Source organism: Aulonocara sp. 'chitande type north' Nkhata Bay, linkage group LG13, assembly GCF_057382095.1.
Source record: "Aulonocara sp. 'chitande type north' Nkhata Bay isolate Kocher_YH1m ecotype deep benthic linkage group LG13, A_spYH_male_GT1.1, whole genome shotgun sequence".
In the NCBI taxonomy this organism is placed as follows: domain Eukaryota; kingdom Metazoa; phylum Chordata; class Actinopteri; order Cichliformes; family Cichlidae; genus Aulonocara; species Aulonocara sp. 'chitande type north' Nkhata Bay.
The window spans coordinates 31026140-31051070 of NC_141356.1; the positions used below are offsets into that span (position 1 = coordinate 31026140).

Below are 24931 nucleotides of genomic sequence, written 5' to 3' on the forward strand. Positions count from 1 at the left end.
CAGACCGACTGTGTGGGGTGATGGAGCACCTCTTCAACCTGAGGCTGAGGCTGGGGAGAGTCCCACATCTCTGGAAAACCTCCTGTGTTGTACCAGTGCCAAAGACTTCACGCCCCAAGGACCTCAGACAGACCACGTGACTTTCGCGCATTGCTTTGTGGGTACCAGTGGCAACAAAATCAAAACACTGCATCAAGCGCTAGTATTTCCAGCACCGGTAATCATTAATTCTGCGGTTTTAATCCCTATTTGCATTTTATTTGCCCCCAAAACAGTTATGTACAAAACGAAAAGGCAAAGACTTCACGCCCTAAGGACCTGACATCCCACCTGATGAAGACCCTGGAGCGGCTGGTCCTGACTCAGCTTCGGCGCCTGGTGAGCTCATCACTGAATCCGCTTCAGTTTGCCTACCAGCCTGGCATTGGAGCTTTCCCAGGTCTCTCCTCCCTACTGCTGTCAGACTCCACAACAAAGCCTTCAACTGATCAAACACACACATCCACACATGTGCAATAACACTAAGTGCAATACTCTTTCTGGCATCGTTGTATTATACTCATATTGTATATAGCATTTGTATTCTATTCTATTCTATTCTATTGTATATAGTATTTTATTTTATTTTATTCTACCCTATTGTGTACAGTATCTTATTGATATCTTATTCCAGTGATTTTCTCTAATTTTTCTTTGCAAAACAAATTTCCCAAGCATGGGACTAATAAAGGTTATCTTATCTTATCTTAAAATGGGTTGTGGGGAAGGAAAAACCGGAAGTCTTGTCACTATAGAGACAAACACTTTCCGCTACAGCCTTTTTAAATGAAAAGCGCAGGTTTAAGTAATGAAATACTGAAAACAAATGTCTCATGTTCACAAATTTTCAGACACAGTGAACACTGCTGTTACGTGATCCTTGCTGTTAATAGGTTTCATTTTGTTTTTTACAAAGTGCAACAATTTCTATGTGAAAAATGTTTGAATTGTGCAAAAAGAGAAGAGTTTACTATGTAGAGCCATCTCTATATGGAGCGTGCATTGCCGTGTGTTACTAACAGTGTTGGGTAAGTTACTTTAAAATAGTAACTTAGTTACATTACTAGTTACTTCTCTCAAAAGTAACTCAGTTACTTCAAGTTACTCGTTACTTTCAAAGTAACTAGTTACTAGGGAAAGTAACTTTGGTTTTACTCATAATTCTCTTGTTAATGTATTGCTTCCATAACTTTGCCAGTCTTCTAGCTTGCTTACTTGCCACAGTGCACTGTGCCACCTACCAATAGAAAGGAAAAGATAATGTGCATATTTCCACTAGAGAAATCCCACGCCTGGACCGTCATTGACTGCTGCCATGATTCTAGCCTACGTCACAGTGTCATGTGCGCCTTTTACATCAACACAAAAACTGCAGTCGTGGTGCTTTGATTGTACTCAGAACTCGGAAATTCTGCCTTCTGAATAGGAAGATGTAGGTAACACCAGACTGCAGATGAGCTGCATACAGGGCTGGACTGGGACAGAAAATTGGCCCGGGCATTTTGACTAGAGACCGGCCCACCAATATAGGAAAAATCATAAAGCCTTTGAATGAAAATAAACACTGTTGTGACAGTGATGTTCACTGTTCTGATGGTATATATGCATCAATCTATCAATCGTTTGTTGTAAGATTCAGATTATTATTTTTTAAAAGCTAGACATTTTAAATGAGAATAAGAAAGAAAAGTATTTCTTTGTGCCCCCCTCTCCCTGTTAATGCCCTACATGGCCCCCTGGCAACACTTTGCTAGACCCGCCCCTGCACAGTTACCAGCTGTCAGCTGCTTAGAAAAGGATCCTGGTGTTATTTGTCTCTCAGAAACAGTTCATAACTTCAACTCATTCATGTCACCTAAAAGGTAAACCTGTTTCTCCATCACCTGTTCAGCTCTGATGATTCAGTAAGGACATCTCCTGGTTTCATCTTCATGTTTCCCTCTCACCAGATAACCAAACCGATATCATGACCAGCATCTTTTTTGCAGCTGTGGCTCCAGCAAACATCAGCTGATACTAGAAATTAATATTAAATAAATTCTAACAACAGCTGATCAAGCTTAAACATGCTGCTGTTGTTTAGCGCGACATCCGCTGGTTTCCTCTTTCGGCGCAAAGTGAGCGATAAACAAACAAGAGAGCCGATCAGCTGATCATTGATCAGTTTTCATGATTGAAGTAGAAACGGGAGAGGGAGGGGGGAGAATGAAAGAAGAAGAGGCAGCTGTGCAGCAAAGACACAGAGTAACTCCAGCTTTGTGTCTTTTCCATTGTAGCTGAATTACGGGACAAACTGTTCCTTTTCACCTCAATAAGAAACGCGTAATATTTTCTCTGAATACCAGACGGGACGGTTGGCAACTCTAATAACTTATGAACAAAATAAAGTGCAACATCATTAACTTCATAGCACCATCCAGCTGTATAGAAACTCCGTCATGCTAGCTAGCACGCAGTACGGAAAAAGTCAGCACAACGAAAATAAACTCCACCTAAACTCGGTTCATATCTGACCCAGAGAGACTGCAGGTCATAACTTCTTACCTGAAGTTCAGTTCACACTCGGACCGGCGGCCGCCTCGGGTCTCTTTTCCTTCTGCCTCCCTTTTCCTTCATCCACCTGCTGGCCTCCACCACTTGCTAATGTTACTGAATCTGTGGAAGCTCCGCGATAGCCACCACACGAAGTAACGAGTAACGAGCCAATCTAAATCCCAGTAACGAGTAACGCGTTCCTGATTTTGGCATAATAACTAGTTACCGTGCTCGTTACCACAATAATAACGTAGTTACTGTAACGCGTTACTTAATAACGCGTTAGTCCCAACACTGTTTACTAATATAGACCAAAAAATATTTTAACAAGTGACCCAAAAACAGTTTTCTTTGCAGACAAATCCTTTACAAATATTTTAAATATGCATACTGCTATGAAACCTATACTGATGGGAATTATTTAAATTGGATTTGATCTAACAAATGTGTTTAGTTTCTGAGTTTTATATATATATATACAGTGGGGCAAAAAAGTATTTAGTCAGCCACCGATTGTGCAAGTTCCCCCACCTAAAATGATGACAGAGGTCAGTAATTTGCACCAGAGGTACACTTCAACTGTGAGAGACAGAATGTGAAAAAAAAATCCATGAATCCACATGGTAGGATTTGTAAAGAATTTATTGGTAAATCAGGGTGGAAAATAAGTATTTGGTCAATAACAAAAATACAACTCAATACTTTGTAACATAACCTTTGTTGGCAATAACAGAGGTCAAACGTTTACTATAGGTCTTTACCAGGTTTGCACACACAGTAGCTGGTATTTTGGCCCATTCCTCCATGCAGATCTTCTCGAGAGCAGTGATGTTTTGGGGCTGTCGCCGAGCAACACGGACTTTCAACTCCCGCCACAGATTTTCTATGGGGTTGAGGTCTGGAGACTGGCTAGGCCACTCCAGGACTTTCAAATGCTTCTTACGGAGCCACTCCTTTGTTGCCCGGGCGGTGTGTTTTGGATCATTGTCATGTTGGAAGACCCAGCCTCGTTTCATCTTCAAAGTTCTCACTGATGGAAGGAGGTTTTGGCTCAAAATCTCACGATACATGGCCCCATTCATTCTGTCCTTAACACGGATCAGTCGTCCTGTCCCCTTGGCAGAAAAACAGCCCCATAGCATGATGTTTCCACCCCCATGCTTCACAGTAGGTATGGTGTTCTTGGGATGCAACTCAGTATTCTTCTTCCTCCAAACACGACGAGTTGAGTTTATACCAAAAAGTTCTACTTTGGTTTCATCTGACCACATGACATTCTCCCAATCCTCTGCTGTATCATCCATGTGCTCTCTGGCAAACTTCAGACGGGCCTGGACATGCACTGGCTTCAGCAGCGGAACACGTCTGGCACTGCGGGATTTGATTCCCTGCCGTTGTAGTGTGTTACTGATGGTGAGCTTTGTTACTTTGGTCCCAGCTCTCTGCAGGTCATTCACCAGGTCCCCCCGTGTGGTTCTGGGATCTTTGCTCACCGTTCTCATGATCATTTTGACCCCACGGGATGAGATCTTGCGTGGAGCCCCAGATCGAGGGAGATTATCAGTGGTCTTGTATGTCTTCCAGTTTCTGATGATTGCTCCCACAGTTGATTTTTTCACACCAAGCTGCTTGCCTATTGTAGATTCACTCTTCCCAGTCTGGTGCAGGTCTACAATACTTTTCCTGGTGTCCTTCGAAAGCTCTTTGGTCTTGGCCATGGCGGAGTTTGGAGTCTGACTGTTTGAGGCTGTGGACAGGTGTCTTTTATACAGATGATGAGTTCAAACAGGTGCCATTCATACAGGTAACGAGTGGGGGACAGAAAAGCTTCTTACAGAAGACGTTACAGGTCTGTGAGAGCCAGAGATTTTCCTTGTTTGAGGTGACCAAATACTTATTTTCCACCCTGATTTACGAATAAATTCTTTACAAATCCTACCATGTGAATTCATGGATTTTTTTTTCACATTCTGTCTCTCACAGTTGAAGTGTACCTCTGGTGCAAATTACTGACCTCTGTCATCATTTTAAGTGGGGGAACTTGCACAATCGGTGGCTGACTAAATACTTTTTTGCCCCACTGTATATAGAATACAGCCATGGTGAAAGAGTAATGCAGTGTAGTAATTGATTTGTGCCGCTTCTTTAATCAAACTAACAAATTATAATGTAATACAATATGTAGATTTCAGTTGTAAAGTCATCTTTCCTTGCTGACGTAAAAGTGTCAGTTATGTCTATATGTGACGGGAGTACAGTTTCAAACTTTTCTTGATATTGTTTTCTCTCTTGCAAAAAAGGAGTCATGTTAAATATTGTGGCTTTGTGCATATATCACATTTATCACTCCAATAAAATAAATGCATAAAAAATAATGCTTAAATCATTAGCCCATATTTGCCTGGAGAGGGCACTGTAGAACAACACATCCACAGGTCTCGTCGTGTACCTCTCTTGTATAGAACAATTCCAACACCTGTAAGAAGAAAAACACGAGCAAAACAGGGAGGAGAAGCAGCGATTTATTGAAACGTGCACAAACATAAATTATATAAAGAAAAACACACAGTAAGGTAGGCTTCTAACAAGTTTGAAAGTCAATATTTGGTGTGATCACCTTTATTCTTCAACACAGCCTGAAATCTTTTAGTAAAGCTTTTTTGTCATTTCTTTAAATAGTCGTCAGGAATAGTTCTTCCAGCTTCTTGAAGAATATTCAAAGCTCTTCTTAGTATGTTTGCTGCCTTTTGTTTTGTTCCCTGTGAAGATGATCCTACACTGCTTCAACATTTTTTATGTTCAGGCTCCAATCCATGACTGATAGTGTTCCACTGTGCGTTTTTCCGTCCAGGTATTCTTTCACTGTACCGGCATTCTATTTGGGATCACTGTCATACTATAAAAATGAATCCACAGTCAATCAGATGCTTTATAGACAGTATCACGTGATGGATCAAAATCTTTTCTGCGTTCATAATTCCATGACTTTTAACAAGATCCACAACACCACTGGTGGAAATGTAGCCTCCACTCTGTTTTACAGATGGCTTTAGATACTCTGTTGTACTTGTCTCCTGACCTTTTCCATACATATTGATAATAACTTGAGCGGTTACCACAGACTTTTAGCACAGTTCTTGTGTAATTTGTCATACCTCAGTCTTTTTCTTGACAGCCACCCATCCACTGAGACCATTTCTGATGAAGCTTTAGTGACCAGTAGATGGATCAACTGAGTGCCAGATACATCTCTGTATCCTGCATCAGGTCTTTGCCGGATCTTTTTTGATATGTATTCAGTTCATTACTTTCAGATACTATTCATCTGCTGTAGAGAATGTTTATTTGTTTTGTTTAGATTTTTTTTTGTCTTCCACTTGTTCAGTTCCCTTAAATTCTCTTAAGGACACAGCGCACACCATGCTCAGATATGGCGAGGCTTAACAAATGAAACCAAAACATTACCGTATGGGTTGCAAATGAGTGAAAAAGCAGCTGATGTCACACAGCCTGTTGCTCAAGATCACTTTAACTTTACTTTAAAAATGACAAGAAAGTCTGGCTCCTTGGAAGCAAAATAAAAATAAATGATGGAGGGCTGGCTCAAGACTTTCGCACATTACTATAGAGCTCAGTTTGATCTTTTACTAGGGTGAACCAGTAAAGCAACTGTAACCTAGTTATGATGACCCCCCTCCCCCAAACCCCCATTACTCTTTATTCATTCAGCCTGCTGTCATTACACGAGCATTACAGAGCACAGACACAAAAGCTTCACATCTACAGTGTTTTGGGAACTAACCCATAAACACTCACCAGAATTTAAAAATAATAACTTTCCATAGAGTTCAGGGGCAGAGTAGTAGCGCTGGCATCACCACACCAGGAATAGCAGTGTATTTTATTGGGAAACCTGAATTATTAATGGCTTCACAGTGGGCTGGACTGGAACCACTGACAGGCTAGTTCTGGGTGCATGTTTCACACCAGCGCCTGAAGTGCTCTTCATATGGTCACACACTTATTTAAAATGCTGTAGGCTCAGCGATGACTGTTATCATGCGAAAAAGGAGAAAATTATGTTTAGTTAATGCTGCATGTTCTCATTTTCTTTTCTTTAAAATACAAAAACATCCTGTGCAGGGCTGAAGCTACAGTCAGCTTTTATACCAGCATTTTATACACTATACAAGGTTCAGTTATCTCACGCACTGTCAGCCACCAATGAAACAGGTGCAAAGTGTTGTCTATCTTACAGCAACGCACGCTCCATATAGAGATGACACAATATTTTCTCGATATGAGAGCCTCATCTGATCATTTCCCACTCATTGCCCAGTCATAAAGGAAAACTGAGGTTAGAATCCTCAATCTAAACACCCAAGGCAGTCTTTAAAGGCCACTATCAGTACCTCCAAGACCATGTTAATGTGAAGACCAGACGGCCTGCCAGTTAAAAGCTTTTAAAGCTAAATGGACCTAAAGGGAATTTTCCAGTGAAGTGTGAGGTAAAGAGGGACAGGTTGAGCAGCTCTGCATTTTCTGTGAAAATGGGTGTAATTGACAAAACCACAGATGCCATTTAACTGTAATTCTGTCCTTCAGTGCTAAGTACTAAGCGCTGAAGAAGCTCGCAATTAGCTCTATGCATTATTTGAGATATGGCAGTGCAATAGCAGGCTTTAGTGCAATAAAGAGCAAAACACAAACACACAGCTGTTAAACTAAGAAATATAATTTATTGCATAAAAATTATATTTAGTTACAGGTAAGAAGGCTAGACATTTATTTACAATTAGTACTTTACAGAGATGAAATCATGTCACTGAATCCATTTAGTTTTAGTTTTTTTTAGTTTTGTTTTTGGGTGTTTTTTGTAAAAATGTCTGTCTTCTTGAACAAAGGGTAGTTTTTTTCTCTCTTTGACGGGAGCACGTTTTGAATCCAGTACAGCTCCAGCATAAATTATCCAGAGATATGGCCAAAGATCCAGCAGACACTCAAAAAATCTGGACAAATAAACACTGTACTCTACAGCTAGTCAGTCTCTGTAACAAGACTTGTGGAAAGAAAAAAAGTCCTGCAGTGTTCAGGGATCCAAAGTACTGAACAGATTGTGTCCAGGTATTTTTCCTCAGGGCAAAGACCTGCAGGGCACGAGGTCATCATGTCAGTCGCTGTGCCACTTTGTTTTCCCACGTGTGCTTTTTTGTTTTAAGGTAGCAGCTTTCTTGGTCAGTGATCCAATTGTTCTCCGGATGGAGAATCCCCACACAGACTAGCATCACCGAAAAAATGTTAAAACTACTCCTAAACCAATTTAGGATACAAAATCAAAACCCTGTCAATGTCCTGATCTGAAAAAATAGAATCTTACTCTTCCAGGAAACAAAAGAAGTCAAAACGCTTCACTTTTTCTTATGTACTTGCATAGCACTTACAAAGAGAAATGACAGATCTTAAGAATGTGCACATACTGTACGCGCACACCCACCTGCCCACACACATCCACTCTCACATACACACACACATATGCGCACACACACGGTTCATTCACACAAAACAGTGACATGACTCACTGCTGAGGAGGAGGGATACTGCCTGTGTTTTGGTTCTTGTGGTTGTTTTAAGATATGAACACTTTTTTTGCTTAGAGGGATAAAAAAGACTCAATAACACAGAACTTAGGCAAAGATAATGTTACAGACGAAAGCATTTAAGCTGACGGAACAATAGTGACAATGCAAACAGATTGAGGACCCTGACCACAAAGCAGGCAGATTAAAAGAGTTGAGAGAAGGGAGGCAGAATGAGCTACAGGGCGATGCATGGACATATGGACATATAGATAAGTGGGGGACAGAGAACAGATTGAGGTAAGTTTCACGGTCCCCTTGCTGCCCATTTGATTCAAAGCAGGGCTATTCTATCCTACAATCATGTGTGATCTCGGGAAATGGCCTTCAATTACAGCAAAGCCTCCAAATTACAGCGTGCAGCAAATTCATCAGGACACTTGACCCCCCGTCCAATCATGTCTTACAGATTATATTTTACATTTTTTGAATTGATGCACAAGATTTAAAAAAAAAACAACCCAGAAATAAACATAGTTTTGTTATTCACAAGAGAGACATCCACTGTGTCCTAACTCTCCAATTTTGGCGTGCTCTACTAGGATCAAAAAAATAATACACAGCAGATCAGTAGCCTAAACAAGCACAGATGTTAAAACAGGCTCTACATGATCGTAACACCAGTGACAGTAAAAGGAAAAGAAACAGAAAACAAAGAATCCACAAATCTGGACAATAAATGAAAGCGTTCCCCAAAGGAAACTTTGTTTTTGTTGATGTTTTTTTAAGGGATGACCAGAAAGCTCTCCTGCAGTTTATTCTCAAAAGATTGAAGTGTGGCAGAGCGTAAGAGGAATGCAAGGAGAGATGAAAGAGAAACACCCCTGTGAGTCGGAATGATATGCCAAGGCTTTGAGGCGTTTGTTGGTATAAAGAGTCAGTCTAGTTATTCGCCAATTCTGAAGCAAACTTCAAAAATTCGCACTTCTACAACATAGGAGAGGCAGCTTTTTTTTTTACGCCCAAAAAATTCGAACCTTGAGGGTTCGATCGCTACACGATTTGTCATCAGTCGAAGCAGTTAGATGAGAAATCCTAGCCTGCCTGCTTCAGAGCCGATTAATGACTGCTCTGCCTGTGTGTGTGTTGGAGTGTGTGCAGTCTGGGGAGGCTGGAGGCAGGTCGGTGCTGCCTGTCCTTCAGCGCACACATGGCGATGACAATGAAGAAACAAAAGTCCTCTGCCATGAGGTGAGGGTGCACTTTGATGCTGCTACTGAAACACAGGCCATCCCGCGTTAGCGTTTGTGTCGTTGTGCGTGCTTCAGCGTGCTGAATACATGAACGTTTCCATTTTTTCCCAAAGCACTCATATTTATATATACAAGCATGGAGCCATTTTCAACATTCAAAGGCAGTCAACACCATGTCTGACAGACAACTTTAGAGCCACTTTATGCCTTGGTACCCTCGGATAGTTTTTTTTTTTTATACCTCGCAGATGCAACGTTGCTTTGGAGGGCTCAAGCCGAATCGGGTTAGCAGGTGGATGGCACGCATGGGAATATGTTATGGTGGCCATGGAGCTACAGTGGCTGATCTTCTCAGGGCCAGTGAAAAGGGAAATGAGGCAGAGGTAATAAAGTTTATGTGAAGCAACCAAAATGCTCTGTGGGTTTATGATTTGCGCTGGCGTGTGTGCATATTCATTCATAGGCAGGTATTTTCATTGCGGTGGTGGTGAGAGAGGAAAAAAAAAGTCTTGCTCTCTTGTTTCTTGACCAATCAACAATCCCCATCAGTTGTCATGACAACTAGCACCTCACTTTTGCCCATCTCCTCCAGTGCGGTCGCCAGAGAGACCAAGTCTGCGTCACCTTGGTGACATGCTTCCCATAAGTCCAGCAGAACACCTGTGGGGCTGGGCTTTGTGGCAAAGTAGTTCAAATACCTGGATGAAGGAAAGAAGGCGCAAGTTGTGAGAAGAAAAAGGAGAGAGCAAAAACAGTCCTTCATCACTGATTATCTTTTTCTTTTTTCTTTTTTTGGTCATTACTGGATGTTGCACATACTGGAGGAAAAACCTCTGACACTCCAATACTGATACCCAGCTAAGCATCATATTTCAAAGGCATGGTTAGATAATTAGCAAGATGGATTTTTGTAACATTATATAACACGCATGACTGAATCATATTTTTTAACTTAATATTCAAGCCCAGCTTTTGAGATTCTAATCAGTATGGGCAGATATAACATGACTTTTCATAGTCGTCTGTCTAAATTTAATTCACTTAAACCCAATTCTAAACTGACCTCTGAGGCCTCTTTAAATCATCTCATATCAGACAATGATGAACACTGCAGCTCCTACAGTCGTTTCAGAATGCAACTCAAGTAACAAACGTGCTTTATCTGACCTGTCAAAGCCCAGACTGTGAGCCAGTAGCCTCCAGTCACATCCTCGAGCGCTGGGTGCATCCAAACTGGCGCAGATTTTCTGGCGGATGGAGTCAGGCAAGCGAAAGGCATAAGGTCCCACTTGAGAGGAAGGTAGGCACGTTCCTCCTGAGGGGAGGGGCGAGTGCGGAGGTAAAGTCTGGAAGAACAGAGGCGTCGAGAAGCACTGAGACCAACCTTTGTATTGATTGGAGTAACTGTGCAGCTGCATTGCAGCGTTATCTGTGTGTGCGCGTGTGTGCGCAAGCATTTTCTCAGACGTCACCATTACCTCCTGGATGTCAGTGTGCAGCTGGAATATCTGTCCCTCCCCTTCCACCTGCCGGACGCAGATCTTACAGGTGAGCTGCGACACAGCCAGGCTGCCTCTCTCCAGGCTGAAGGTGCAATGCAGGGGTCTCTGACTGCCACTCCAAATGTGATAAAACGGTATCTCCTGTCACACAGACAAAAGTGGTAAACAGGAAAAGCCAGGAAAAAAAAGGCTCTCTACCACTGTGATTAAAGCGACCTCTTCCCGAGCAGCACAATCTGGGATCATCTAGAATGCAGTTTCCATTAAAGGTCTGTGCAGTGGGTGTTTCCACCAACTGGGTGCGTTGGAGGATAATTTATTTCTAAATCGCACTGTCCATAAATTAGAAGCGCTATCAGATTTTCTGTTTGTTTATTCAGAAACGGTTCAGACTGCAATCTTCCTGCGAAAAGAATGCAGGAGAGACTTTGAGTGTTTACAGCAGTCAAGTATGCTATAACATTTGTAAAATAGCCCTCTTATTGAAATGAAGCAAGATTACTGTTTAAGCTTGTGTAGTACTGCTCATTATGACAAATTAAAGGAAAAGCCTGAGCACCCCAGTGAGTTGATCTGGTTGTTTTGTTTAGCTGTGGGAGGCATTTTGCTGGTATAACTTTGCAGGCTACTGCACAGTATAAAGTTGGCATGAGCGATCAGCTTCATCCTTAAATGAAACCTTTCTATCCTGGTGGGAGTGGTCGGTCTGTGGATGACAATGTCCCCATCCTTATGGCATGAAAATGTTTAAATTATATGCCATGGTCATCACTATCATCAGAGCTCAAGCCAACTGAACACCTATGGGAGATTTTGGACTGAGGTTTTAGACAGGTCTCGCCGCCACCATGATTAAAACCCTAAATGAGGGAATATCTTTTTAAAAAACACTGTTTAATCACTTCAGTAGACTGCCAGAGACTTTTTAGAGCCAGTGCTCAGCTGCCCTGCAATTTAAAAAGACACCTTAATTTGTCACTGGTCTGTATCAGCTTTTTTAAAGCTTCTGTGTTCTGTTCTCTTCTATTCACGTGCCGCCAGACTGGACTGATGGAAGAAACAAGTCATTTCACAAAGAACATGAGTGTGGTGGTGTTTCACTTAAAACCACAATCATGAAATGTCAAAAACAGTTTAGGTCTGTGACATCAAAAACCTAAATGCTGCAAATCTGCAATGCCTAATGATGTTGATGTGATAAGGTTATTTAGAAATCTGGTGAATATCAGTTGGACTTCAGGCATACATATAATGCATATTATGTATATATATATATATATGCATATATCTATAACGAGTCTGCTGCATTATGTCACCTGGTACTTGGCCAGAAGTTTGCTTCTCCAGTAAGTGTGGGGAATGTCGTGGATGGACAGTCGCAGATTGTGGTAGCTATCTTTGAAGAGCAGCGGCTTGGGATCTTCCAGCAAAACTCCACCCAGACTCCTCTCCAAATCCAGCACCTCCTGCACAGAAAGCCATAGAAGACGGGCTTAGGGCTTTATTTATTTGGTTTTAGCGCGGGCTCATCCTCTCGCATTGCAAGATCATGCTTTCAAAAGATGCCTAATTAAAATGTGTCCAAATGGAAATGCTCTGAGCTAACAGTTTAAAAGCTGTTTGAACTTTTCCAGCCAGAAATCATGCAGCGGGATGCCAATATACTGCACACAGCGCACTCGTGTTTACTATCCTGGCTGGTCTGAGAGAGGAAAAATATTTTTCCACTGAATCGAACACTCACTTTGTGTTTGGTATAGTTTTTGTATTTTGCTCTACTATTTTGAGCCGTTGCTTCCTGCGGGACATGAAAACTCAATGTATTGCACCAAATTTAATTTGGAGAAATGAGATGGATCTGCAGAGTTGAAAGGGGATGGTACTCCTCTATCGCCCAGAACCACTATGGAAATAAGTTATATTAACTTTTAATGTTTTTATTCCGTGACATGCTTCAATATAATACACCTTGTCTATGTTATTTTCTATTTATAGTTCATTTAATTTTATTTCTTGCTATGCTTTTTGGTTTTGCATGTCCAAGTCTTATGCAGGATCTTTTGTGTTACATTATTTTTTGCTTCGCATGTCTTCAGAGTCGTGTTATATCTCTCTTTAGTGACATAATCAACTCAAACAAGGGTATTTTTCAGCTTATCTGATGAGTATTTATTTATTTTTAAGTTTACACACCTTTGGAAGTCCCACTGTATATGTGTATGGGTACCATGTTTTGCTAAGGAAATAAAAAACGTGGAATAAATAAGACCTAATTAATTTTGGAATGTTTTCGAGTATAGGAAAATGCTTCGGGAGAGCAGAAAGACAAATGAATAGAAAGCAACAGAGACAGGAAATCGCAGGCAAGCAACAGGGTGAACAGCTTAAAGTGCACGTGAGGAGACAGTAATATAAACCCACACAGATGCATAAACATGAGAGCAGCACCTTGAGTGCATGTGGGGTGTCATGGATACAGTAGATCCGGAGGCTGTAATCCAGGGAGAGGCATGGTGCGCGGGGGGCGAAGAGAGCCAGCTGCAGGCGCTTGCAGGCAGGCTGTGGAGGGCACGACTGGCCCACAAGGCCGTATGTTCCTAGCTGCTCCATGAGAACGTGACAGCACTCCTCCTCCAGCTGCAGGTAGCATGGGGACGACAAAGTCTCCTCCCCTACAGTCAGCACCTCCTGAACAGGGATAAAAGGAGCAATCAGTGACACAAAAAAAGAGCAAAAAAAAGGGAAGGCATTCATCATTTGATACCAGCGTGAGGCTCTCTCACCTCCCATGCTCCTTGATGCGTTTGCGTTTTCAGTGTGAGAGTCCAGTCAGGTGTTGGCGTGTCTAGTTGGGCACAGTGTGGCAAAGTAAGGGCAACGGGGCGATTCAGCAGCATACCAGATGGACCACAGCTCACCACAGGACTGAGTACAGTCTGACTGCCCTCAGAGGGTAACCTGTAGATATCACACACATGCACACGCTTCATTTTTAAAAGAAAATGGCAGATATGTTTGGAACATCCTAACTTAAATCAAACACCAGGAACTACCCGCCGTGGTGAACCCTTACGAATAAGGGAGCAGCTGAAAGTAGCTTCTTCAATTTTAAGTTAAAGGCTGGGACAAGTTGTTGATATTTTTATGCTCAGAAGTGGAAGCGAGTCTTGCAACGGAAAGTTTTCTGATTGAGGTGAGACTAAGGTCTATTCTGCCTTCTATGGGTGAAACAGATAAGAGAAATAAAGAATTAAAGAACTAAGGGGCACTCACGTTGTTTTGTCCCACTTGTTGATGATGAGGTACATTTCATAGAACTTCCCCTGGGGGATTGTGCCAGGGGGGACCAGCAAACTTACACCTAAAAAAGAGAAGGGGGTCATGACTTATCTTGTCTTCAATGCATCTAAAGGTGTCTTTAGTTATCACTAGCTACAAATCAGCTTTGTACCTGTATTGGGAATAGTGAGGCGTCCTCCTAGATTTCCAAGCGTGGCGCTTGTACTCAACCCAGCCTCTCTGGATAGCGTGTGGGTGTGATACTCTCGCTCTCTGCCCACGGTACCCACCGACTTTAAGCTGAGGATCTCTCCGTCACCTGAGCTTATGTCATTGGGAAGCTCCAGGGAAGAAAGCGTGGAGGAGTTATACACCTTGATTTTCAGGCTGGGCAGGGGGTCCAGCAACGGAGAGGTGGTCATGGGGATTTTGTGGGGGCTGTCGTTGACCCCTTGTTGGAGGGAGAAGAGCGGCCCACGGAAAGCCCCCGCTGTGGCTGTCAGATCTGGAGGAGCTGAGGGATGTAGAGGGTGAGGGTTATCTGTGGGTACGGGAGAAGAGAGGAGCTTATCACTAGAAATGACACGAGCAGGGCTGAGAGAGCCGAAAGTGACGCCAGTGGAATGGATTAATGTTGCTAATTAATATTTGATGGCAAGAGCAAGAGAAAGGACACCATGACGAATGTTTAAAATGTAAAAAATGTAACGCAGTAAAGAATGGAGAGCTGACTGAGAGGAGATAATGGTATAAGAGAATTAATTTATGGGATGATATAAATAGCAACGCGATGATAAAAATGAGCAGGGACAGTGTTTCTATGAAAATAAGAAAAACACGAGAATAGCTGTGGGGAAAAAAGGAATAATGCAAAAAAAAATTGAGTGCAAATACCTGCCGACTCACGCGAGTGTGCATGCGTGTGCAAACTCACCCTGTCTGGGAGGTTTGTAGTTGCCAGGGTGGAACGCGGTGGTGAGAGCTGATGAAGAATCGGTGATGTCTCCGTGGAGATGTCGGCATCTGCGGCGGTATGCGAGCACTCCCACGCACAGTGCCATTATTACGCTCAGCGGCAGGGCCACGAGAACCGTGTAGACTGCTACACCCATACCTGGAGCCAGGGCTGAAAGAGGGACAGAAAGCCAAAACATCATCAAGAGACTCAGATGAAAACACACATTTACATCTGCAAGGAAAAACCATGAGGGAAGGAAGCATAATGTATGGCATATCATCTGATTTACTACATGCTGTAGAGTAAGCAGAATAAATTAGTCATGGAAGTCTAAGTTAGTGCTGAAAGCATTTTCTGATTAATTCATTAGTTCATCATCAGACTAAAAACAGAGTCCTGAACATAAAAAATATATTTAAAAAAATCTTTTTTTTTTCTTATATAGCTGTAAATCCAATTTGTTGGGGGTCAAAGTATTGAGTGGGGTAAAAATAACTTTCCTAGAACTCAGGAAATGACCTCTAATTAGTAATTAGTAACATCTGTTATTAATAAAAAAAAAAAATCAGATTTATCTGTGTTAAAATAAATCAATTTGTGTTTTCAGCCTTTTTAGATCAGGGCTGGCATAGCTGCTCACTTTTGTAGGTACGGCTGTTCAACTGTTCTTTAATGCAAATATTTAATCAGCCAATCACATGGCAGCCACTCATTGCATTTAGGCCTGTGGACATGGTGAAGATGACCTGGTGAAGTTCAAACTGAGCCTCAGAATGGGGAAAAAAGGTGATTTAAGTGACTTTGAATGTGGTATTGTTGTTGACGCCAGAGGTCAGAGGAGAAGGGTCAGGCTGCTTTGAGCTGATAGGAAGGCAACGCTACTCAAGTATCCACTTATTTCAACCAAAATTTGCAGAAGAGCATCTCTGAACAACACGATGAATCTTGAAGCAGATGAGCTACAGCAACAGAAAACCACGCTGATACCACTCCAACAAATAACTGAGGTTACAATTCACACAGGCTCACCAACCTTGGGCAATAGAAGACTGAAAAAACATTGCCTAGTCTGATGAGTCTCAGCATGGATCCATGCTGCCTGCATCAGTGGTTTAGGCTGCTGATGGTGGTGTAATGGTGAGGAGGAGATTTTCTTGGGACACTTTTGGGGCCCTTAGTAACAACTGAGCATTTTTTAAACACCACAGCCAACTTGAGTATTGTTGCTGACCATGTCTATCTCTCTGTGACCACAATATATATCTCAATATTGAACAGATCTCAGATCTGGTGACAGATCCAGTATAGCTCCTTTGGGATGTGGAGGAACGGGAGATTCACATCATGGATGTGCAGCCAATCTTGTTTAATCTATGCAACGAAGAATTAAAGCAGTTCTGAAGGCAGAAAGGTGTTGTGGGAAGACACTCTGTACGCAGACAAATCATTGTTTGACCAAGACCTTCTGGACCAAGAGTGGTTTGTACTCTCCCTCCTCAATTGTGAACCTTAACAGTGTCTAAACTGTTATTAGTAAGGTGTACCTACTAAAGTGGCTGTTAATGAGTTTAGCTAGTTCGTTTCATTTCTCTTTAAAACAGCACTGGCACAAATAGCAGACCGACTCAACGCTCTAGTTGCTGCACTTGAATGACCTCCCCAGCATGATTATGATGTAACAGATGGGGCACAAAATACTCAGCCCGCATACCACATGGGCTAAAGTCCTAAGCAGCAAAGGCTTGAGCGCTACTACCCGACAGGACCCCTACTGCATGCTATTGCATTTACCCGCTCCCCCTCCCCGTCTATCTCAATTTGCACCGTCAAATCAATTGCCCCCAACCCCTAAAAACCACCTCCTCCCTTAAAAACGGCTCTTAAACATGCTATAAAGCTTCACAGAAAGCTGATTAAAGGGTGTATCGACTAGAGTTATGGTCATTTTAGTGCTCGCCGTACTATTACAGCTCAACATAAACATGTTGTCCAGGAAACTGAAAGAGATCAATTAATATTGAAAAGCTTCAAAGAGAAAATACTCCACTGATCTGATATATTAAATCACCATACAGGCCATTATGTGACCAGTAATTGCATTGTCTTTTCAATGATATGATAAAATTGACTGTTTCTGCAGTCTGAGACTTTAATCCCCTGTTATAGTGTTACTTTCCATAAAAAAGATAACAGTGAGCTGCATGCAGTAAGCAGAGGAAAAGAGAGCCCCGTTATCTGAGCATATGCAGATACTCTGAGTATCATTGGTATCAGGGGAGAAAAAGATGGATTTATTCATACCTAGAAAATCAGGCAGCTTAAGCCTCGTAGCTTTCGCTGAAACTTAGAAATGAATTTTTACACGGAGCAAAGCCCGTGGATTTTCTTGCCCATCTGTTCCACTGGAAGTGCATTAAAAATGATGATGATTATGAGGAATGGGCCCAATAATTCTTGTGGCTTTGGAGTACTTGTGGACACTTTGTTGTTTTTAAAGACATACTTTACGATTGCTTCACTCTGGTCTGCCTGTCACTATGCACCATGTAGTCAGTTTAAATATAGAAATCATCCCTGAAAGGCCCATTAATAAACAGCTCCTCCAGGGGGTGTTTGGCCCTAACTTCACCTGTTCCCCACCGAGCTCCCTCCCACGTCTCTGGCTGGGTGATTGGTTGTGACTGGTCAGCAGGCTCGCCACAGCCAGACCCAAACCAGACACGTGAGGGAGTCGCGCCACAGTAGCAAAGAAGAGAAGACAAGGAGCAAAGTTGGCGGGAGACGAAGAGGAGCAAAAAAAAAAAAAAGGAGAGGGAGAAGGAGTAGACGGCCTAGATAGACTCACAGGAGGAGAGAGAGCTAGATGAGAGGCAATTTGGCAAAAGGGACAGGAAGAAGTTAGATAAGGTTGTGATTTGTAGAGAGGACAGAGGGATTATAAGTGTGTTGAGGAGGGGAGAGGAGATAAGGATAGCAGTGCTTTAGGAAAGAAGACAACCAAAGACACTACAGAGCAGCGGTTAGAGCTGAAGAGAGGGTGGAGGATAAGAAAGCCGGAGGCAGGCAGGCTGTGGAAGAGGAGAGCTCCCATGCTCACGTGGCGCGATTGAACCGAATCGGACAGCCGTCCACACTTATTACCAGAAACGGAACAATAGCGAATTAGGTGCATTACTAAGGCTGCTCTCCCCTGAGTCCACATCACATTGAGCTGGAGGAATTACCATCACTTCAAATGTAAACTATATCACAGATTAACTGAGAGTCAGACAGAAATCAAGGGCTTTTCTCCTGCGAGCGCTGTGCTTCTACCACACAGCCTATGGATCAAGGAGTCTCAGCTTAGAGGCATGTCATTTTGCTCACTCCATAACAGAGTTGTCATGACGGAGTAGCTCTCGCTAAACCATTCTGGGCAGTATGTGTAATTACACCAGCATTTTGTAATCAGATACTGCTTTTTCTCCCCCCCCCCCCCCTTTACAATCACAATAAGCTTCTGTACAAAAGATGAGACATGCTAGGACTGAGTCAGCTCTGAAACCAATGTTACACTTAGTCAACACACTAGACAAGCGTGGATAACAACACTCATAAGCAGGCTGGACAAGAAGGTGAGGCGTGTCCTTGCTGAGCGTGATGCAAGCTGACATAAAAGCACGGACAGACAGGCAACACAAAAAGCTGCACGCATTCAGCCCCACGTGCTAACGCAAGGTGTTAGGAGTCCTAACCTGCGTGAGCAGAGAGACACACGACACACACAACGCAAAAGGCAAGCGGCGTGAAGCGGTGACAGAGCAAAGTCATGGGAAGGTGGACTTACGATGGCTTGTATGTTCAATAGAAATCTTTTTATCTGTTTGAACAGGAGAAAAAAAAACAAAAAAAAAAAAACATAATGTAAAAAATGGGTGGACTGGTTTGTTATGCAAATGAAAGATGCAATAACATAATACAAAGCCAAAACAGGAACGTAAACAATAGCTCAATCTGTGAACATAAAATGCATACTACAGGCAAGAAATGATAAATTCATATTAAACAAACAAACCTCTTCTAGAAATGTGCGAAAATGTGAGATAAATTTCAGCATAACTGTTTATTTGTGGCATGAGGAAAAATAACACTCTGAATAATATCAGTATCATATGGATGAGGCTGCTTCAGAAAATGAACCAGGACTCTGGCGGTTGTGTGGTACATGACTGACACCAAGTAGACTGAAACCTGAATGTTATCCTCTTCATCCTATGAGGACAAAAAAAACATCTCCGCTGACGGGAACAATCATTCCTACGATAACACCGGCGTGAATCATCACCAAGTGGTTTGAGGAAATATGGAAACCATCTTTCAGGATTGTGTCGCTGACTAGATCTCAAATCAAATAAGCGTCTCTCCGTGGCATCATCAGAACGCACAAATGGCTTCCCCAGATGCTGTCATTTGTCCAATTGCAATTAGAATCTACCAGGATGCGATGAAGATGAGGGTTTGCGGTGTCTCAGAGCATTTGCACATTTACGACTCGGGGTATTTAGCCGATCCTCGGAGGGATTAACATTGCGTGAGCTAAAGAGTCTGATTTCTGATTAAAGCGTGCGAGGGATGCAAAGAGCTCTAATATCATCAGGTGTGTTTGTGACCACGGGATAGTCATACATGATGTGCTGGGAACATGAATAAGTCAGTCAGTAACTTGTAGTTTGCAGACTGACACATTTACAGATTTTCGACAGCACAGTGCTTCTCATCCTCGCTCCCTGTCAGAGCCACTCGAGTGCTCGTTTTTTCCTCCGATGGCCTCCTTAGAACGCCGGCTACGTGCAGCCGGATCGGACAGCAGCGTATTCCGTCTAAAGTGGGTGCTCTGTGGAAGCTTGTTTATGGCAGGACTCGCATGTGTGTGTGTGGCTGACACGGCTGACGCTCAGCATTGGTTTGAGTGTGCATATGATCCCCCCTGCGACACACACACCTTCTGCAACCCAGCTGCACGTGCATTTAGAAGGTTTGTCTCTGCATACTTGGGCGTGTTTGCATCTCTGTGTGTGTGTCTTTTAAGCGTGTGCTTGAATGTATTTCTCTCGCCCTGCCTTTTGTGGATGTGCATCTCTAAGATTCTAATGCGCTGTCAGCTGGATTCCTCCCAGCTCATCACGGGCTGCACATTGGGTGTCAGCGCGAGTCTGACTCACTCTCATATGCTCTTCCCTGTGCAAATTTTTCGACTTGGCTGTGTCATGCTCGCTTCCCACTCCACGCACATCTTTCACTTTCCCCCCTCTCTCTCTCTCCATCTGTGGTTCTTTAGATGTGGATCAGTTGCCTGCTCTCCTTGTGAACCTGAATTTTTCCTCCTGAAACATCTGTCTGCGATTTCCTTCTCTCTCTCTCTCCCCCCCCCCCTTTTTTTTTATATCTCTCACCATGTTGCAGTGGCTCAACGCCTCGGGGATACAGTTTCTTACCAAATAGCTTTGAAATATAATATGTCTTATAAAAGTGTGAGCAAAGAAATCCGCGCCTGCGAGATCAATTCAACAACCACCTGAAGGAGAAATTATGCTGTTAGGGAAATGACCCCTATGGATACATCAATAACACCATCTTCCATCAACTATAAGCATCAGTGAGTGAATTCAACAGATGGTGGTCTCTATTAAAAGGCAGGGGAGAGTATTAGGTTACATTACATACATGAAGAAATACATATACATAAGCCAAATATTTACCCAGCTTTGATGTTTAACATCCAGTTCCAACATATTGGACACTTACTTCTTGCACATAACCCCTCAGTGCAGTTCTTGCTCTCCATCATGCTGCCACTGCAGTGCTTTCCTCCATTTATGGGTGGGGGGGCTTGACACTCTCGGCTGCGCCAGTGGGTGCACTCTGTCCCACAGGCGGACCACTTTGCCCACTCAGTCCATCCTCCATCCACTGGAATGAAAACAGAGATGTGAGTCACTTTACAGTAAGCCAACAGCAAAACAGTTTAATTGCTTCGGGTAAAGGGGAGTTGGGCATGCTGTTATAATGCAGTCTGATGCATATGTAATGGCTCGAAGTGCATAATTTAACAATTTTGCACAAAAAAAAAAACAACATTCTGTGCTTTGGAGTTAGGGTGGTCTAGACAGGATGTTATGTGACTGTACAACATTGCACTGTGTTCCCAGTGCAGGCACCTCTTAACAGTGAAGCCACGGCTTTCGTAAGAGCAAACACTCCTCTGTGCTCTTTGGGAAAAGTTATGATGGAGTAAACAGTCGTCTGGTTTTCTCTAACATGGACCACAACCTCAAATATGATCAGACAATGTTTATTGAAATTGAATGGTGAATGGAGAAAGCAAAGATCTAGGCCTGGTGTCTAATCAGGTACTTAGACTCGATTGCATTAATCAGACATCCAGAAACACTGGGAGGATTTCTTTAAATCATGATTTGTCTTTCAATGAGCATCTTAAACAAATGTTACGGTCTGCTTTCTTGCATTTGCACAATATCTCTAAAATTAGAAACGTCCTGTCTCAGAGTGATGCTGAAAAACTAGTTCAATTCAATAATTCATCTAATTTATTATTGTCAGGCCACTTTAAATGCTCCCTGAAAAGCCTTTGGTTGATCCAAAAAGAAGAGCTTTTTTCTCCAATACTGGCTTCTCTTAACTGTTAAATCCTGAATGGACATTAAATCCTTCTCCTCAGATACAAGGTCTCGATGAATCAGGCCCTATCTTATCTTAAATACCTCATAGTACCGTATCACCTCAATAGAGCACTTTCAGATAAATTATCTCCAGCTGAGGAACAAAACTGGCAGCTGTTTGTTTACTTAAAATCTGAACATTTTAGAAATCAACAAATGAGTATCTGGTCTTCACCTGGGCATAGCGTGGTGCAAGTTACTCTCTGTACCGGCGGGCCCTCACAGAAGGCTCCTCCGTTCAAAGGGGCCGGATTGGTGCAACTGCGTGTCCGACGCTGCCAGCCACGCCCACAGCGAGCGTTGCACTCCGACCACTCCGTCCAAGAAGACCAACCTCCGCTCACTGAGACGCACAAAATGAGACAAAGTGAGCAAGTCTGAAAGTTAATACGTGGATGATTTTTAACATTCATGACAATCACTTTATCAACTCTTGCTATTATATTTAACATACATATCAGTGAGTGATGGCCAGGATCACCTCCTGAGGTATATTTACTGAAATCTGTCTACCACACTTACACCAATCAGGTGCAACATTAAAACAACATGCTTGATATTGTGTAGGGCCCTGATAGGAGATTTGATTTTTCAAAGCAGTGCATTGGCAGTGGATGCTTGGGATCATGTTGCTTGTAGGGTAAAGCTGTGCTTTTGGTGCATGATGTGGGTGCGATTTAAGTATTTCTTGTGTGCATCGTTCACTCTCCTGGTGGGAAGAGGCTGCTGCAGTTGCAGAAAGTGGAGTTGCTTGGTCTACAGTAATGTTGGTAATAATATTCTAATAATCATAAAAGTAAAAATAATTTAAACTCGTCCAAAGATCAAAGGTTTACTAGCAGAACTTTAAATTTGTTTTAGTGGTTTAACTGCTAATATACATCTACTGAAAAAATTCTACCATTAATTAAGTTTACTGAGTATTAAAGATTTACACAAGAGGGGCTAAAATTACAATTCATTGTTTTTTTCAGTCAGTTATTGCTCAGCATATTGAATCACTAAACCAAAGAACCAAACAGATGATTCTGATAATGGCTACATGCTGTCACAAGTCGAATTCATAACCAGCATTTCATAGTTTTTTTCTTTAATCCAAAGCAAACCTGAAATTAATGTGAGGAGGTGTGAGGTGTGGAGGGGGTGCGAAACGGATGTGTTACCATAAACAATAAGCGTAGCTGTGCTGCTGCGTCTTTTGGCAACCACATTTCGAGCCACACAGGTGTAGTTAGCCGTGTCCGAAAGTCTGGCCTGCTTGATGATCAGATCGTGATCAATTGTGATCAGAAAATTGGAGTCCTGCGATGGATCAATGACGTCCTCATTTTTCAGCCAGTCAACCTGGAGACAAGCAAGAATAGGCCGACACATACCGCTGAAATAAAGATGAGGAAGCCTCAAAAAGGTTATGAAAGTTATAATTATCCAACATAAAAAAATAAAATTACAAATCAGGCGCTTCACACTCACAATGAGTAAATATAGAAAACAAGAAATTAGCTCTCACAGTCTCAGATGCTCGATGTTATTTTAGTTTTGACTCAAATGTTTCTTTGGCAGGTATTTTTTTTTCACATAAAATCAGCAGGTGTGTATGCATAAATATGAGTCATCTCACCACGCACAGAGCCATTCAGTAAACACGGTAAACCTGCAGTGTATCAAGCCATCACAACACAAAGTATTGATCAAACATGCAGTCAAAATGTGATTGTTTTTGCCAAGCAAAAACACTAATTTGTTTCTTCTCTCGAAAAATGTCTTTCATTCACTTTTATTTTGACTAATTTTTGCCTTTTTAATGGGCAAAAATCCATAACTAACTGATTACATTAACAAAATTGGTATAATTTTATAATTAAACCAATTTGCTTTTATTTTGAAATTTACGTAACGTGCTTTTTATGTCAAAATTCTCCTGGTTAATAGGTATCTAAAAAGAAAAAGACAGCTTTCACAATACAAATGTGGGTAAAATAAGCAATTCAGATACAAGGTTTTACAGTTAGACTAGCTTGGTGTTAAAACATGACACAAGCATATTTCTTTGCGTGTTTTAGTGACTCTTTTATTGATGGTGTCAAAATGTCAGCATCTCGCCCTTTACTTTCTTTCCTTTTGTTTTATGCTGTTGCAGATTGCACAGCATAAATCTGAAATCAAAACAACACAACACAAAAGGATTTGAGCTGTTTATTGCTCATCAGAATCAAGAAGAAAAATATGAGTGTGAACGTGTTGAAAAGGCTACAGAAGAGGAACAAATTAGCCCCCCTATGAAAAATTCATTCTTTAAAAGTATTTCCAAAGTGCCGTTAAACAGAGCAAGGAATTTTTTAACACAGCTTTTCCAAACATGCGTGTCTTTGTTTGGATGCTTATAATATTTTACTTTGCACATAAATACGATTTTTATTCAGAAAACACAAAAACTACCAGGGTCAAAATGATTAGCTCTCCCAATGCTAATGGTCAATTGTGCGTCCTTTTTGCTGCATAACAGCCTGCAGCCTGCAGTTCAGATTTCATGGTCTTCTGGCATGGACCTTCAGTTCACCCCACAGATTTTTCATTAAGATTCAAGTCAGAGTTTTGTGCAGGTCAGTCAGTAACGTTCACTTTGAGCATTTGGAGGTAGTTCTCTTTGAAAGTTTTCTTTCAAAATCTTCACATATCCATTTTTGTTCCTGATTCCTTCCATCTTGTCAGGATTCTTACTTTCAGTCATACTCAAGCATAATACTCCCACCACCATGTTTCACGATGGGGTCACTGCTCTTTGGGTTGTATGTCTCTCCTTTCTTTCTCCAAACATGAGCAGCGCTTCTGCGGTTAAAGCGCTCCAGTTTCATCTCATGTTCCTGACGTCGCTAAATCATTCACTAGTGTCTTGGCAGTTATTCTGGGGTCTTTAGACTCATCTCTCACTACTTTTCTTTCCAGAGCCTTTGAAATCTTTTGCTTCCTGCCTCTCCCAGGCTTGTTCTGTACTGTATGGCTCGCTTTGAATTTCATGATCATACTTCTCCCTCCAGTTCTTGACACTTGGAAATGCTGCGATAACTTT

At 42.1% G+C, this 24931-nt stretch overlaps 1 protein-coding gene across 4 annotated transcripts in view; it reads right to left on the minus strand.

The window, feature by feature from the left end:
* Positions 1 to 7293: 7293 nt before the first annotated feature.
* unc5b (unc-5 netrin receptor B) overlaps positions 7294 to 24931 on the minus strand; it is a 53147-nt gene continuing 35509 nt past the window's right edge. The window contains exons 5-17 of one of the 4 annotated variants that reach the window (XM_086259871.1): positions 23025 to 23205; positions 22037 to 22204; positions 20927 to 21091; positions 18969 to 19001; positions 15119 to 15310; positions 14357 to 14725; positions 14179 to 14266; positions 13689 to 13863; positions 13354 to 13593; positions 12222 to 12371; positions 10882 to 11046; positions 10571 to 10749; positions 7294 to 10101 (exon numbers count right to left, since the gene is read on the minus strand). In XM_086259871.1, the coding sequence (XP_086115997.1) occupies positions 9936 to 10101; positions 10571 to 10749; positions 10882 to 11046; positions 12222 to 12371; positions 13354 to 13593; positions 13689 to 13863; positions 14179 to 14266; positions 14357 to 14725; positions 15119 to 15310; positions 18969 to 19001; positions 20927 to 21091; positions 22037 to 22204; positions 23025 to 23205 (2271 nt within the window). In that variant the 3' untranslated portion in view covers positions 7294 to 9935. Of the gene's footprint in view, positions 10102 to 10570; positions 11047 to 12221; positions 12372 to 13353; positions 13594 to 13688; positions 13864 to 14178; positions 14267 to 14356; positions 14726 to 15118; positions 15311 to 18968; positions 19002 to 20926; positions 21092 to 22036; positions 22205 to 23024; positions 23206 to 24931 lie in introns of all 4 variants that reach the window. The other 3 variants (XM_086259869.1, XM_086259868.1, XM_086259870.1) reach the window with 3 other exon arrangements.